This window comes from Botrytis byssoidea (assembly GCF_014898295.1).
Source record: "Botrytis byssoidea strain MUCL 94 chromosome Unknown BBYS_052, whole genome shotgun sequence".
NCBI lineage: Eukaryota > Fungi > Ascomycota > Leotiomycetes > Helotiales > Sclerotiniaceae > Botrytis > Botrytis byssoidea.
In genome coordinates, this window is record NW_024065893.1 from 53,351 (window position 1) to 70,066 (window position 16,716).

At 34.1% G+C, this 16,716-nt stretch overlaps 3 protein-coding genes across 3 annotated transcripts; all 3 read right to left on the bottom strand.

The window, feature by feature from the left end:
- Window positions 1-7,799: 7,799 nt before the first annotated feature.
- On the bottom strand, window positions 7,800-9,738 carry EAE97_012135 (uncharacterized protein; the record flags this gene model as incomplete). Its single annotated transcript, XM_038882649.1, has 5 exons — window positions 7,800-7,907; window positions 8,126-8,690; window positions 8,769-9,273; window positions 9,618-9,646; window positions 9,698-9,738. The coding sequence occupies 5 exons, from the start codon at window positions 9,736-9,738 to the stop codon at window positions 7,800-7,802; spliced, it is 1,248 nt and encodes a 415-aa protein (XP_038726514.1).
- Window positions 9,739-10,559: 821 nt separating this feature from the next.
- Window positions 10,560-12,938, bottom strand: EAE97_012136 (uncharacterized protein; the record flags this gene model as incomplete). Its single annotated transcript, XM_038882650.1, has 10 exons — window positions 10,560-10,893; window positions 10,944-11,194; window positions 11,258-11,313; window positions 11,481-11,691; window positions 11,742-12,043; window positions 12,093-12,293; window positions 12,351-12,565; window positions 12,614-12,729; window positions 12,779-12,802; window positions 12,870-12,938. The coding sequence occupies 10 exons, from the start codon at window positions 12,936-12,938 to the stop codon at window positions 10,560-10,562; spliced, it is 1,779 nt and encodes a 592-aa protein (XP_038726515.1).
- A 666-nt stretch (window positions 12,939-13,604) lies between these two features.
- Window positions 13,605-14,117, bottom strand: EAE97_012137 (uncharacterized protein; the record flags this gene model as incomplete). The annotated part of the gene is made up of 1 exon (XM_038882651.1): window positions 13,605-14,117. The coding sequence occupies one exon, from the start codon at window positions 14,115-14,117 to the stop codon at window positions 13,605-13,607; it is 513 nt and encodes a 170-aa protein (XP_038726516.1).
- Between the last annotated feature and the right edge of the window lie 2,599 nt (window positions 14,118-16,716).

Consider the following 16,716-nt stretch of genomic DNA (forward strand, 5'->3'; position numbering starts at 1 on the left):
AAATAATGTTATTATTAAGAATTAATATCTTTTATTATTAATTAAAAAAACTCTTAATACTTTATATTATACAAAAATCTATATTAAGCTTGATATTATTATTATTTTCAATAAACTATGGATTGTGGAAGATTATAAATAAAAAACTGTTTTTATTATTTGTTTTGATTTATTTGAATTATTAATAATATCTTTTGGATTTTGTAATATATTTATCTTATTTCAGAATTATATTAATTATATTCTTTTTAATTTTTTAAATAGAATTTATATAGTATATTTGGATAATATTCTTATTTATTCTAAAAATATTACAAATTATAGAAAATATATTTGTAAGATAGTTTAATAATTAATTAATATTAGATTATAAATTGATATCAATAAATATAAATTCGAAATAAAAAAACTAAGTATTTTAATTTGATTATTACTTTAGAAGAAATAAAAATAAATTTGAAAAAATTAATATTATATTCAACTAAAAATTATTAATTAAATTCAAAAATCTTCAATATTTTCTTAGCTTTATTAATTTTTATTAATTTTTATTAATATTTTATTTATAATTTTTTCAAGATTACAAAATCTCTTAATTACTTTTTAAAAAAGGAAGAGATATAGAATTGGATTTTTAATTAAAAAAATGCTTTTAAGATATTGAAAATTACTTTTTTCTTTATTTAAATTTTTATTATATTTGATTATTGTTATTATATAATTATAAAGATTAATATTTCTAATTAAATTATAGGGAATATTCTTTTATAATATAATAATAAAGAATATTTATATCTAATAGTATATTTTTTATTAAAATATAATATTATTGAATATAATTATAAGATTTATAATAAAGAATTATTAATTATTATAAAATTATTAAAAAAATAAAAATTAGAATTATATAGGGTTTAGAAATTATTTGAGATTATTATTGATTATAAAAATCTCAAATATTTTATATTAATAAAAATATTGAATTAATAATAAATTAAATAAACTAAATTTTTATTAGAATTTAATTCTTATATTATATATTAATTCAATTATAAAGCTATTCATTTTAATATTTTGAATTACAAAATAAAAGATTGTTTAGTATATATCGATTTTAATAATAATTAAATCAAAAATTGTTTATAAATAATTCTTCTAAAAAAGTATTGATACTATTATATTTAAAGATATTATTTAATAAGTAAATACTGATTTAAATCTAATTATAATCTTAATAAATATAATTATTCTTAAATATTGATAAATCAATTAATAATTTTATTAATAAAGTATATAAATCATTCAAATTAATTATTATTATTATATAATACTTAGAAGTCTTTTTATTTGTTATTAATTATTAGAAAATCCAAAAAAATCTTTAAATAGTTTTATAAAATCATAAATTAATAAATAACAAGATTTTTATTATAACTAACTTTTTTATTTCTTTTTTTTATTAAACTTGTATATAGATTATATTATGGAATATTCTCAATATATTAAAACTATTGAGTTTGTTTTTTGTTATATATGATAATTTAACTATGTAAAGGAGATTAAAATATTTATATAAACTTATTAATTTTGTTTTTGAATAAAGCTTTTTATCTCATTATATCTAAATTCTTTAAATTATTATTAATATTATTTCATTTTTAATTTAATATCTTTATTAATTCTATTATACTCTAATTAATTAGCAAATACTATAAAAAAAGTATTAATTATTAGTATAATTATCTATTATCTAATTAAAATGTAATATTTTATATTAATTATAAAGCTATTTACAAAAAAGTTTGTAAATTGATTTATTAAAAACATTTATTATTTATATAATATATCTAATAATGTTATATTCGATAAAAGTTTATAATTCATTTCTAAATTTTGGAAATATTTATTTAAATATTTATTAATTATTTTGAAACAATTTTCCTTATTCTACCCCAAATTCAATAATCAAATAAAAAGAATTAATATTATAGTTAAATAATATCTTTATATTTTTATAAACTTTTATTAAAATAATTAATTTAATTAATTTCTATTTATAGAATTTATATTAAATAATATTATATTAGAAATTATTAATATATCCCTATTTTTTATTAATTATAATTTCTACTTATATTTCAGTATTAAACTATTTATATTTATTTCATTAAATTTATTATATTAAAAAAAATAAGAATTTCTTAAAATCAATAAGATTATAAATCAATTTAATTTTATTTTAATTAAATTAAAAGTATTTGTAAATTAATTAATTTAGAAATATAAAAATTATATTAATAAAATCTATATCAATATTTTTTTATATAAAAAAAATAATAAATATAAATAAATATAAAGAATATAAAAATTAATTATTTAATAAAAAAGAATAATAATAAATAGAATAGTTTCTATAAAGTTTTTAAGATTTATAAATATATCTATCTATTCTAACTTTTAATTAATTTCAAGATTTTTTTAATATTTCATAATTTATTATTTTAATTATTTTATTACTTATTAGAATTATTAGACTAAGATATTATTAATATTATTAAATTATATAGAAATAAAGATTAAATCTTCAAAAAGAATAATAAAATAAATAAAGAAATTGAATAATAAGAATTCAAAAAAATCCTTAATTATTATAACAAAAACAGATTTTATTATCAAATCAAATAAAAATATCATTTAATATTTTAATAATCTATTGAAAACCTTTATAACTAAGAAAATATAATTATTTTTTTTTATTTAATAAATCTAAATAAACCAAATCCATTAATTTAAATAAATTTTAAAAGATTTATTATTTCTAATTCTATTAATTCTTTATTAATACTTATATCAAATATACTAAATATATTTTTAAAACAAAATTAAAGCAAATCTAAAAAAATTTATTAATTAATTATTATTTCTAAAAAAATTTATTTTAATTTAATAATAGAAATTAGAGTATTTTGATTATAATTATAAATTAATTACTTTAAGTAAAGGATATTATTATAATATCAATTATATATTCTATAGTTGTCTTTGTGTTTTAAATATAGATTATTAGTATATCCTATTTCTTATAAGTAGGATCTTACTTTTCCATAGCTCTTCTACCCTTATGATATAATATAAGTCTTTACCCGTACCACGACAAGGACTCAGCGCCTCGATCATCTAGTATTCTTACTAGTATTACTCTTATTTCGTATATTAGTTCGTATAGTAATGTAATATATATTTATTTATCAGAAAATACTTATATAGATGATTTCAATCTATAAATTACTAAAGATATAGGAATATAAGATTCAATCTAAAATGCTTATTTTTAAAGAGATTTAAGATAATAATTCTAAGCGATATTCATAACTTTCTAATTCATTTTGAACTTGAAATCCGGATTCTAAATCCAATTTCAATATTCCGATATGTTTCTAACAAAAGTGATATAATCCCCTTTTATATATAGACGAAATATTATATAGAAAGCTTAATTTGCGTCATTATTATACTATCTTATATTGGTATAAATACTATGGTCATCAGATAAAGTATCGAAATCACCTCATCAGAACCAAGATTCATTCAATCGCGATTAAAGGGAAGGGCCAATTTGGATATCCCTCTCTGATTTAAATTCTTCTAGATACCCAAGTTGCACTCCCCTGCTGCTTTGAGTGTCGTTAAATCAGGCAAATGACTTCCAGATTATTCTATAGAAATTCTAAGGCGCATCGCGCTACTGAGGATGATCGAAAGGAGTCAAAAATCCTTGAAATATTGAACAATCATGGTATTAATACTCAAATTGGGAAGGGCATCTTGGCTATGGGCTACATCAAGTTTCCTAGATTGAAATTACATACGAAACCCGACGTTCTTATATTCACGTACTTAAGCCATCACTTTTGTCAATAAATGACTTAGAATTATCTTATACTCAATATGAGCATTCCATATGCAAGGCTACCTGCTCAGTATTTTCGAAGCTATTAGATTTATTTGCAACACCGATTTAGACATTTTATTATACTGGTTGTGTAGAATTGACAAATCATCTTGACTTTCCAAAACCTGCACCCCTCACACTCTAGTGAACGACAACAAACGACACCAAACTCACTTCGCTTCTTAAGCGAATAGTTCGCAGCCGTAATCAAGCATTTGTTGGTTGATGATATCATCCGAACCCTCGAGCTGACTTTGTTGGAATGAAGTGCTCATATTCTAACCCTACAGTATTTCTTCGATAGAAATCTTCGGAACACTCAAGAAAAAGTAAATTTGGTTTCTTTACAAATGCCTATGCTGGCATAACAGCGGAGCATTTATCTTTCCGTCTTCAAGTGAGGGACGGGTTGGGTGCCCAGAGGCAGAAGCACTTGATCATTGACTAAATTAAAGTTATTACTGTCAATTTCCTTTATCATGTTGAGCACACATGGACACAAAGCTTACAACTTTCTTACACAGTCATTCCTATTAAATAATTTCGGAAATCTTACATTCATATGAATATCATCTCGTAGCCAAACCATCCTTAATGATGCAATAACATCCAACTTCATTTATAATGCCATCAAAGAGGTTCGAAAAGACAGGGGTGGTAAAAATGCAGGTAGCAGTGATACGGTCAAGTGAGCACATTAAGTGTCCAAAGACTTACTGATGATCCATGTCACTGGATATATTTTGGGAAATGGTCAACATCGGTGCGGTTTTCAAACTTGTTACTAACTGGATTCACTGATAGGGTCATGAAGCGAATGACCGAACTAAATATTTTAGAACAGAATATGCAACAAACGAGGAAAGAAAGTAAATGAGTGTTACGACGCATAATTTGAAGGCAAAGGTCTTCATGTTTGTAACTGTCTCGTCCTTAAAAATTATAGTGCAGCTACGAAAGAAAAAGGATTTCTTGAATGCAGGATTGAGAAACTGGAAAATAAATTAAACTAAGTCTTATGTTGAGTGATTTATCTCATCTCATTTTCTCTCAATCTATACCCTTCCCCTTCGTCGAACCCAAACACAACTGAAATTCCCCATAAAAGACTAAAAAGAAGAATCTTTTTGAAAAGAAATTAGTGAATAATTTTTTTTAACTCCGATCGGCTGAATAGCATCAACCTAGCTTCCGTCGTTTATGATTAGCACAACTATCTCCTTCTAATGAGTGTTCATTAGCACCGAAAGATTGACCTTCTTCATTTGTGGGATCCAAAGCAGTAGTTGACTTCAAGTCAAGTGATTCAGATAGTCTGTGTCTACACTTTCGATTCTTTAATCTGGTGGTGGCATTCATCATAACCTTTGGTGATGCGAAAAGACTCTTCGCTGTGGTTACAGAATCCTCTCTTATGACATTGACGTTGTAACGATTTGAAATTGGTAGAATATACGGGGAGATATGGACTCTTATGTAGCTAGATATTGCTTAGCGATGTCGGCTAAGGGGAGTGGGGAAGTGAATAGCGGGAGTGGAAGAACAGCATAGGATGTGCGCGTGACGGGACATACTTCCCTACTTGGATTGAAGTCTAGGCATCGAGAGCGGGGTAGAAGCACTGTACATGAGTTTGAAGCGGATATTTGAAACTGAGCGAAACCTCGGGAGGAGTATAGCTTTATTAGAATGTAGCGAATCAAGAAACATTATCCCAGCAAATGCCTTCTCAATCGGGATATTGACGCGCACCTGGGCATGGCTTGATAGTTGCGGCGTATATTTCCATTGCCTTCTGATAGGTGAATCTCATTGGCATCTTCCGCTCCGGTTCCGGTGTTTGAGAGGGGAAACTGTTACTCAGAAGTGAATTACCACCATTCTCACTTCTGTAGAAAAAAGCGAAAGCCTGTGATTAGATTCTCCTTCTTGTTCCTACTGCCAAACTCAATAAAGACGAACAAGGCATAAATCATACAGTACTAGGCCACTTATCTCCGCCCCCCCGCTTATTTTATGATGTTACATATTGTACCACCCTTTTTCAATATTAAATATTAAATCAATCAAGAATTATAAAATTATTAAATTTGAATAAATGAATAATGCATTCTTATATTATTGATATATATAAAAATTATTTTGTTATTGATTTTCAATCTATCAATATTTAGTATATCAATTATTCACTATAATATAAGCCTCAATTCTAGAATATATATTAGCTTCCAAATTATTAAATAATTCTTTATTTAATATATTCCAAATTATTTGTAAACAATTCTCTAACCTTTAATAAATATATTCTGATTTGTTTTTATTAATAACAATATCAGAAAATATTTTATATATTTTTATTTTTAGAATTCATTATATATACTCTATAGGATTGAAATCAAAAGAATAAGAAGATTAATTCTTTAATAAAGGAATCTTTTTTTTTTTGAAATCAATTTTGTATTTTATAGATATAATAAATAAAAATATTATTCTATATAAATTTATATCTTAAATTAAACTTTTCGAAAATAGAATCTACTCTAATTTCAAGAATCTCGAAATAAGATTTAGCATTATATTTATATTTTATATTCTCAAAATCTTTATTCATTATATATAAATTACTTTTTTTAATATTCCAAAAGCTTTTTTAATATATAATCTTTATATTTTTATTTATATTATATATTTCAATCATTTCTGAATTCTGTTTCTGAAAATTAGTATAAAAATATTATTCTAATCTTTTTTCTTTTTTTTGTTTTATAGAATATTCATCTGATTATATAATTAGATTCTATTCTTTAATTATCAATTCTCTATAAGCTAGATATTATTTAAATTATTTAGCAATATATATTAATATAAGTTCTAATTTCTTTTTATATTTTCAATTGATTATACTATATTTGGTTAAAATCCTCTTGATAATTCTAATACTATAATCAAATCTAACCTTTTGAATAATCTATTTATATATAACTCTTGAAAATAATTGTATATATTATAATAGTATTTGTTTGTTTTATTTAATATATAATTTAGATTAATTAATATATAATAGGTATATATTATTATTATATATTAGATCTTATAAAAGAATATATTGTATAATTCTATAAAATAATCTAAGGCTCTTTATAATTCAATAGGAATTGAGGCCTTTTTTTTATTTTATTAATTATTTTGTTATATATATATGGAATAAAATATTTATAAGGATTATTTTGTGTATTTTTAATATATTGTATATTATAAATTGAAAGCATAATTAAAATAATAAAATATAATTGTGGGAGTATAACGCATGAAAAAATGCGTTTTGTAGAGTTTCGGCTAATAGAAGTGCATGGTGACTATACCGTGCGCATATTTTGTGCAAAGAAGACTTGCATTGGTCTTCCCCCTTTTTTGGGTGAGGCATGAACTCCATCTATTACCCCGGACTTTAAAAATGGGGGATTGTCTAACCCGAATAGGAATAGAAAGAGTCAGCGCGTTGAGCAACCACACTGAACTTGTTTCTCGAATATGAAAGAGACATCTCTCTCCATCTTTTTCTTTTTTTTTTCTCGCTCCACTTTTTTCTTCCTCATTCATTACGCCGTTGCAAGGTCGAATGTAACTTTTATATTCCAATGCAACTAATCAAGTGCCTTTCACAAACTTCCGCTCTTGATAAAATCAGGCTGTCTGGATGAACTTCCCGATCAACACCACCGGTTCTATTTATGAAAACTTATTATCGATTATGAAACACTTGTGAGACAAATAAAACAATCAGCCGATTTGAATATGTCAGTAATTCAATCCCTCAAAACTTGTTTATAAGAAGGAAATGTGCCGATCAACGATCGTCCGCCCAAAGACTAGCATGATGACCCGAATGACTTTTTTTGAGGGGTTTAAGACGAATGGTCTGATCGAGATTCCCACCTTCCACAAAATCTTTAGTCTATAAAGACTTAGTAATCTTCCTTTTGTAACTGCATAATCCCTCTATCCGCATCTTCTATCCCTTGTTTGCTCATTATCTTCCAAATAATATCCCATATCTAACCGTGATATCTCTTGTTCTTACAACATAAACTCCCACGGTTCGAAGCACTTACCTCAAAAGATGTACTGCCAACTGTTAAATTTAATCCTCAGGATGTGGCGAATGAAACTTACCGGAATAAAAATATACGGGACTGCTTTCTCATATTCCCAACAACTACGTCCATACTTTGCCTTACAACGTCGAATATCTCTATGAACACGATGAAGAATCATGAAGGTAAAGAACACCGGATAGAGCCAGGGAAAAGGACTCTCGAAGCCGGCCACCAGCGCCCATGCAATCGCAAAGTAAATATCGCAAGTGTAGTGGATTTTGCGACCGTATCGATACCAACCATCAATAAGGATACTGTCATCTGTTGCCGTCTTGATCACTTTCGGATTGTCGATTGTGCGCCAGGGTAGCTGCGGGAATGCGTTACGGCCTGTAAAAGTGCCGCGCTCTTGGGCGCGAAAGTTGTTCTTTTGGCTACCAATCGTGTCCCAGACCCAGTAGATAAAGAGGTAAGATGTGAAGAGAAGGACAAGTGAGGGCATCCGGAGGGACGGATAGGTCCATTCAGTTAGAGTGGAAAGATGATTGGCACAGTAGAGAATAGCATGGCAATAGCTAAAGGGCACACCTGCGATGTTCCAGAAGATTAGCATAAAGCCCCATTTCTCGTGGTATATATCCCTGTTATCAACTTATCAGCACACTTCCAAAAATCATCTACTGTATATCGATAATTTGGCTAGCTCGAAGATTACTCACCATGTAGTCGTCGTGCACTCCTCTCCCTTGGCGCACGCATTGGTATACAGGAAATGTGCCAGGATCAGGAACCACACCTCCGCGCCAACATAACCATACAACTCATACTGCCTGGCGGCTGTGGCACAAGCAAGTGCAAGCAGGACGTTCCACGGTAGTCTTATCATAAAGAACATCTTGAGATCAAGAATTCCCACGCGCGGATTGAGTTCTGCACCCATGAAAAAATCGTAGATGAGATTACCGCTCATTCTATGCTGAGCTCTTCGCAAAAACGCCAAGAGATACGCCCAGGTCGCAATTTCGATACCGGAAATAATCGCAACGGACATCAGCGGCCCAAACTCGTCCAAGAGCTCGTAGAGCTTGAAAATACCACTGTAATGCAGCGCCCCTGCGACGATGATGGATACCCAAAGAGACCACAGACCGCTGCAATAGTATCGTAATTTTTTGCCACCAAGGTGATGTAGTGGCTTTCCATAGCTCCAAGCTCCAGGAAGAACTACCTAGCACACAGCTTGGAAGATGATGAACGTCCAATATATCTTACAAGCGTATAATGACGGGAATGCTTCTTTATAAATCAGTTGAATGAGGGAGATGATAAAGTGGGTCAGAGACTGCCCTGCTGAGGGAAGCGGAAACGAGCCGCCATAAAATGTCGCACCGATCCACATGTAATACATCAGCAGTGGGAAGCCTACCATCATTGCGCCCGTTCCCCAGGGGCCACCGAACTCGTAATTCACCGAGCGATCATCGATTATCGCATCTTGTATGGTGCTGCATGATGAGGACGCCGGGCCACTTTCTTGGAGATGATTCCCTCTTGACGCTCGTTCATACCCCCGTCCTTTCTTCCCAGGTTTGAGATCCTAAGAGATAATTAGCAAGTGAACAACCGTTTTATGGCGGGCGCTGCATACTCCCTATTCTTCTTTTGATCAACACTCTGATATTGGGTCATGCTGGCCACTTTTTTGCATTGAAAGTAAAGTTCCACAATAGACATGAGAAGTGAACGTCGGTGGGAAAGCTTCGCACTTTATATTTCCGACCAAATCGTCTCATAAGAACAACCAGACCCACATGAGAAATTGCGTACAAGCAAACAATCCACCAGCCATCTTCGTCTGAACCCAAGAGACACCAAAGAACGGGATTGAACGCTAGCTGTGCATCGGACTACCGCGGACAATGGGACACCGTGGATAATAAAATCCCGGGCTCGGTCCATATAAATTTGGATTGTGCTCCACTTCGATTCTAGATGCCGCGGAAGTCCGTTACACCAAGACAAGCACAAAACATCTAGAGACGTCTGTAGACAGCCATCGAATCATCTTTAATTTCTTTACGGGCCGCGCAAGAAACACCGATGCTTATGGGTACCCTGCAGGTTGTCCATTCTATTGGTAAGCCATCGAAGCTTCTATTTGCCTCTTAAACTCGTTATGAGAGCTATTCTGTGCTTTACAAGGTAACGTAATATTAACATAACTTCAAGCGTAGATTATTTTTGGTTTTAGAATTTCCAAGCAACTATTTAAGTGGATTTCTCGATCATCTACTATGCAGACGGAAATCTAAGGTTTTTTACAAGGCCTGTTATCTTCTTACGTATCTATGGCGCAGTCTACTTCTTTAGATCACACTACACCGACCTGTTATCGAGATTATGGTAAATATCGTCAGCAAGTCCCAAAATGGTTGGATCTCCGAAAAACCAAGCATCTTCTTCTGACATGAGTTCTTGCCTCAATTGCATCTGTTGCCTTCCTGGAGCGTTCAGTTCATAATTGCTCGAATCGTAATTGGTACCATCAGGGCATGCCAGAACTCAGGTATGATATCGGTAAAAATGCTCGCACCAAGATCTCGACACGTGTCCGCCATGTTTGCTTCCCTCTTCCGCTGCAGCTGCGTCTCAACGTAGGATTTTCCAGCTTCATAGAACCGTTGACACAGTGCATGAGCTTTGTAGCCGGCAATATAGGCTTGATTGACCGGCTGGAGGGAGGTGACGAACTTTTCTAGATCTTCCATGGTCTCAAGAGAAAGGGTTGTGACAGCATGACAGAACATGACGAGAAATGGTATGATTGGGCATGCAAGACCGGTCCTTAAATCCATTGTCAGTCATTTCTGGGCAGCTTGGAATTCAAAAACCACTGCAGATATATCGTCCATATATATTTGTGCTTATGCATGTAGTTCAGATAGCAGGAATGATGTGCTGCGAGTGCTGCCTGAGCCGCTTCGAGACATTGTTGGTTGAATGGAGACAATGTATCAGAGCTTTCGCTTGGGATTGATCGGTAAATTAGCGTCAGAAGAGACAGAAAAACTACATCGTTCGCATGCTGGACAAAACCAAGGTATTGATGTTGACTAGCCCCAGATTTACAGAACTGACCTTCGAGCTGTGGAAGATCAGTGACCGTAGTAGCATAATCATCAAAGCATTTATGAAGATGTGAAGTTACCTTGGAGTTTTTAGATTTCGCAGTAAGAGTGAGGAAAGCAAGATTTTTCATAGCTTCTGTACGCACACTTTGTGATAGCTCCATGGCTCAGGACTATAGAGGCGTTCGAATGTCCAAGCACGAAGCTGGGCTGCCTCTATCTACAGGGACCAAATAATGTCCCATACCTGTAGGCCAGAAGTCGAAATGTTAGGAAGGGCGTCTGTTGCGAGGTCGCACTCACGGAGACTTGATGGCTGGCCAAGTCTCAAGGAAAGCGTTTGATCTAGATTGTAGACATATCTAAACAACGCCATCTTCGCATTCTCATCACTGCTACCCGTGATCTTTCGGACGGTCAATTGATTATAACCCAGACTTTGACAGAGTCTGGCTGCAGTGGAAATCAATGTCCAAGCCATACCAAGGGAATGCGTACCTACGGCGTACATTGACTATCCTGATCAGCGGAATCATAAAACGTAGGGAATGTGTTGCTGCTCACGGCCAATATCAAAGCTTTTGTATTATCTAATGACAAATTCATGAATAAATTTAAACGACTCATGGCCAGTTCCAGATTTTTCTGGCAAAGAAGGCTATTGAGACGGCACCTTGCTGTTACAGAGTCATCCTTACTCTGTGAAATACAGTATTCTGGCATAAAGAATAGTAAACACGCATTGATAATAATCAAGTCGGAGGTGGTGCATTCTTCCATTTCGAAGTAAGCCTTCTTGCAGAGGCTGTCAAGCTCAGAAATCGAGACAAGGGGAAGAAACGACAACAAAGTCGGATTTGTGGGGCCTGTATTAAATTAGCGAGAGTATTAGATTGATCTCGTATATATAGTCACCTTTGGTCCATTTCAAGAGCAGCACAATATCTGTTAAGGGGGGCATTACGATATTCCCTGCAGACTTCTCCTGTGTTTTTATCTCTGGGAAGGATTTGTCGTAAAGAAGTGACTGTGGGTCATTACGATTCAAAGCTTTGTCGAGTTGCGAGTACTCCATGCTGATATCTGGGGTCGAATTTTCGTTTGGGTTCCCTTTGACTAGGTCTCAAAATATCTCGCTTGCAAGATGCGACTGAACACTCAGAGATGATGCACCTTCATAGGCGATCATCTCTGGAGACGGCAAGCTTAAGCCGTCTTTCATGACTACTGCAGTATGCTGCTTACCCGTGGTCTCGAGTTTCTCTCTCATTTCTGCTGAATTGGAAGGATGACCGGGTAATTTTAGCTCCACGAGACTATTTTGTAGCATTGACAAAGTCTGTTGAATATCGGAAAGCTGCTCCTCAAGCCGGGTAAATCTGATGTCTCTGAAAGGTTCGTTACTCTGGGTATCCACAAAACAGAAATCAACTTACTCGTTATTTCTAGTGCTTGGTCTCGCCTGGGCCAACACAAGCCGCCGGGTCAAAGTTCGACATGATAGATTGGCTGTTTGGCAGTTCGAACAAGGAAATCGTCTGTCGCAACGAATCTGAATGATCAGCAATCGGCCATGTGACATGTTCAATCTCTTGATTTACCTTTCTTCGATGACACTGTTCACACTGAAATATAGAACAACGATTGGCAGTCTCTAAGGTTACCAGGTTTTAATAGCGTCGTAAAACTCACAGCGCGAGACTGATGCGTAGCGGTATGACCAAGAGACTGCGAAGTCTGTGGCTCCGTGGTGGCTTCCATAATAAAGTTTTCGTCGACAATTCTAACACTAGGTAGCGCACAAGGCAGTCTATCGACAGCATATATGCGCGTATTTATATAACAGTCCACGGTGCTCCGCGGACCCCGAAAAGCCGGCTTTTGTGGCCTGAGGCCTGAGGTGATGCTTCGTTGTTAGATTGGCACGTGACCCTTTTAGTGTATGCCCAAAATTCATCACGTTACATTATCTTGACTCATTAATAAATCATAATATCAGTAGGTCATTAGTCAATTAATGATGAAGCTCTCATATTTATATATAGTATCTCATGGATGGACTTGAATTATGTTTTAAAATAAAGTAAAGTATGTATTTTAACTTATCAGCCCTCTCTAAGCCCACGGGAAAGCCAGAGCATGAACAGATTCAAATCAACTCCAGCTTTCAAAAGGCTGTATCAAGCAGTCATCTCACAACCTGTAGTAACCTTTCCAAAACATTAAAAACACGTTATTAGCGAGTAGTGAGTGGTGCCGAGACAAAAGAAACACGAATAAATAACTCGAATGCATTTATGCGCTCAGTGCTTCAGTGCCTCACTCAAAGACTCGCAATCGAGACTTGTGTTACTGCTTAAGACAGGCGCTGCATCCTATAGAATTCGTTAGCTTCGCATGCCAGAATCAAACATGGCAAGTAACTCACTAAGCGCATTTGTCACCTGGAAGACAAGGCTCCTCGTTGAAAGAACTATTGATAGACCACCCTTGCGCTCCCTGATCAACATACTCCGGGCCTGGGCCCCCACAGCGATGAGCAAGGATTTTGGTGACTGGACGCGCAGCCCCGCCCCAAATGCCATCCGTTGGGCAAGCCATATGCTTGGTTAAGTATTCTGCTAGAACTAGCATGTAAATGGTGTTCCCCTCGCGGGCCGCCTCGACCAAAGGAAGGGCGCATGCACCGTAAGTGGCGTCGTGGGGCATGAATGGAGGATCGCACGAAGCGACGCGAGCTGCGAGGACGGTGCGAGCTTCAAGAACGTCGCGGCTGGTGATGTTGGCGGCGGTGACCATATCCTCAGTGAGGCCGAAGGCCGTCAAAGCTTCGGTGGAAACTTGGGGTATAGCATCAGAAGCTGTGGCAGGAGCCGGTGCAGCAGCGGAAAGACCGAAGAAGAGAGCCAGAATGGCGAGCTTCTGAATGGAGGCAAACATGTTGGTTGTTGTGTGGTTTGAGGTGTGTGTAGAAGAGACGGTGGAAGTGTAAAGATGATAGTGGTTTGTCAAAGTAAGAGAGATTATTGAATAATTAGAAGTGTCTGTTGTTCTTGCTTTAGATGGGACGAAGCCACTGTTATATAGTCTTCTGTCACCGTCTCGAAGGACATATCTGCTTCACACAAAGATACTGTCTCCGGTGTAAGTCCGCAAACACTGAACTAAAGATTGCTCGTATAATTATGATATCCACAAAACTCTCAACTTTGCACATACTGTCCCCCCCTCCTAATTTAGCGACGAAAGATTTCTAATTGAGCTTCTGATGATCATGTTCTCTGATGATAGGCTAATAGATCATCTGTTGTCCTCTGTCAAGCAGAAGAATAACCGAAGAATTGCATTTAACTCGCTTACTTAACCTTGAATCTGTTCTACCGCATTACAATGTACTAGTCGAACAAAGCCCACATAACGATAATGCATCATCAGAATTTTAAATGAACATAGGCAAGTGAGGATCTGACTTTTTCTATTGCTCGGAATCCAATTTGTTAATGAGACTACAGAGTACAGACGCTGTTATCAATGATATAGTCTTCATCAATGTCTAATAACAATACTAATGGCTTGGAGAAATAAAACCTGTAGTGAATTTTTCGAGGTTATATTTGTGGAGTGATTTAAACCTCTTAAAAAAAGAGGTCTAACCTGCTTTTGTAAAGTACTAAATTTTTCACTGTAGGAAAAATGCACAAATACTACTACAAAATTTCTACAATATAAATTGATCTATGGATTGATTATCACGCGATTACGGTAGTCTTACTAAACAATTCCTATAGTCTGAGCCTTTTCCAGCTAATTAGATTGGTTCGACATGCACACGATTACGATTAAGTATACACAATGCATAAATAAGAGTATAAAAAGGTTCATTAATACGTATATTATGTCAAGAAATAGTTTTCTTTATACCTTAGAAATGAGTAAATATAATGTACCGCGAACCTAATAGTTATACGAGATACCCTTGGAAAGTATATTTGCGCATTTACCTGCCTATTATATAAGAAATTCTGGAAAGTAATGCGATCAAACAATTAAAGTTCAATCTCTAAATTTGATGCTTAACCTTAAAATTTAAGCTTTCTCTAAACCCCGCCTATCCTAATCTATAAGCCTCATCTGCGGAATGTTGGAACTTGAAGGGTATTGCAAAGTGAGCTGTCGCCCCGGAGATTATTCTCAGTAGGGATTGTTATGCCAGAGTTTCATGGTAAGTGACTCAATCTCAACATCACAACTGAGTATACCCTCAAGATAGATAGGACAAATTCCCATCGAGTCAATGCTTCACGGGAACTTCTCAATTCTTCACTTCCCTCATCCATCTGCCTTTTCGAGCCGCCGAGATCGTTCTAGACATCAAAAATCTTGTAATGGTTTTGCCGACATCAGTCCACCAACGGAGCTCGCTATGACCCGCTGCAGAGGTCCGTGCACCAATAGCGCGCTAAGTAGACTGTGATGGGCTATGCTTGAGCGAAGGGAGAACACTCAATGACATTAATGTGGTACCTTTCGCTCCAAGCAGATGTTCCACCAGTCGTAGTTCCCCCATTTACAAGAAGTCCGAAGTAGCACATGACATATTTTACGACAGGAGCCATTACCTTGGGCTCAATGCCTGGGCTTAGTCATGATAGAGCTCCGCACAGTGGGTCGGATACTTATCATCACGTGATATTGGCTCTCCACCCGGCCAGCCCCACGACTGGTGAGAGGTGGTGGAGTGAGGGTGATGGGTGACATCCCTACAAAACCAGAAGTATCATACATAATATACGGGTCTTGGATACGGGGGGTTTTCCCGTATTTATTCCTGTACTTGTTAAAGAGATTGTTCCCCTTAGTCAGCATAAAGTCCTCGTATACAGTACACTGAGATCTCGTTGTATACAATATGGATGACTAAGCACAATTCTCTCCCGATTGAATCTCTCGTTCGTTTCCTAGCTCTGTTATTAGCTCTTCTAATCCTTTCGAAGGAGAGGAAGAATTAGTTTCACATATTATTGTCACCAAAGACTGAAGACTGTGAATTGGTTAAAATATTGAATGAAATAAAGGGGGAAGGAGAGAAGCAAGCGAATGGAAAGGGAAAGAGGGCTTTCAAGGCCTAAACTTACTTTGAACTACTTATCTTTACAAAATTGATAGAATTGATAAAACTGAAATCATTATTAATTTACTACTAAACAATAAGAAAGATTCAAGGTCTCGTCTCGTCTTGTCGAATTGTAAAATCTATTTACAATGGAGTCAATAATTCAGTGAACAAGTGATACTGAGATAAGCTTCGAAAGGTTAATCTTCGCCTGTTTTTTGCTTACATAGAGCCTATCTGTTATCAATCCACTTTCATAATCTTGAAATGAATGATAGTATGACGTGGTTTCTCAACGAGCAGGTCATACTAGCGTTGGTTTATAACAATTTAAACTCTCAGAAAAGATTTGAACCAAACGGCTGAGAAATGGTAACCAAATAGATACTTTTAGTGAGTTAATGATCTCACGAATTGTAAAAATCT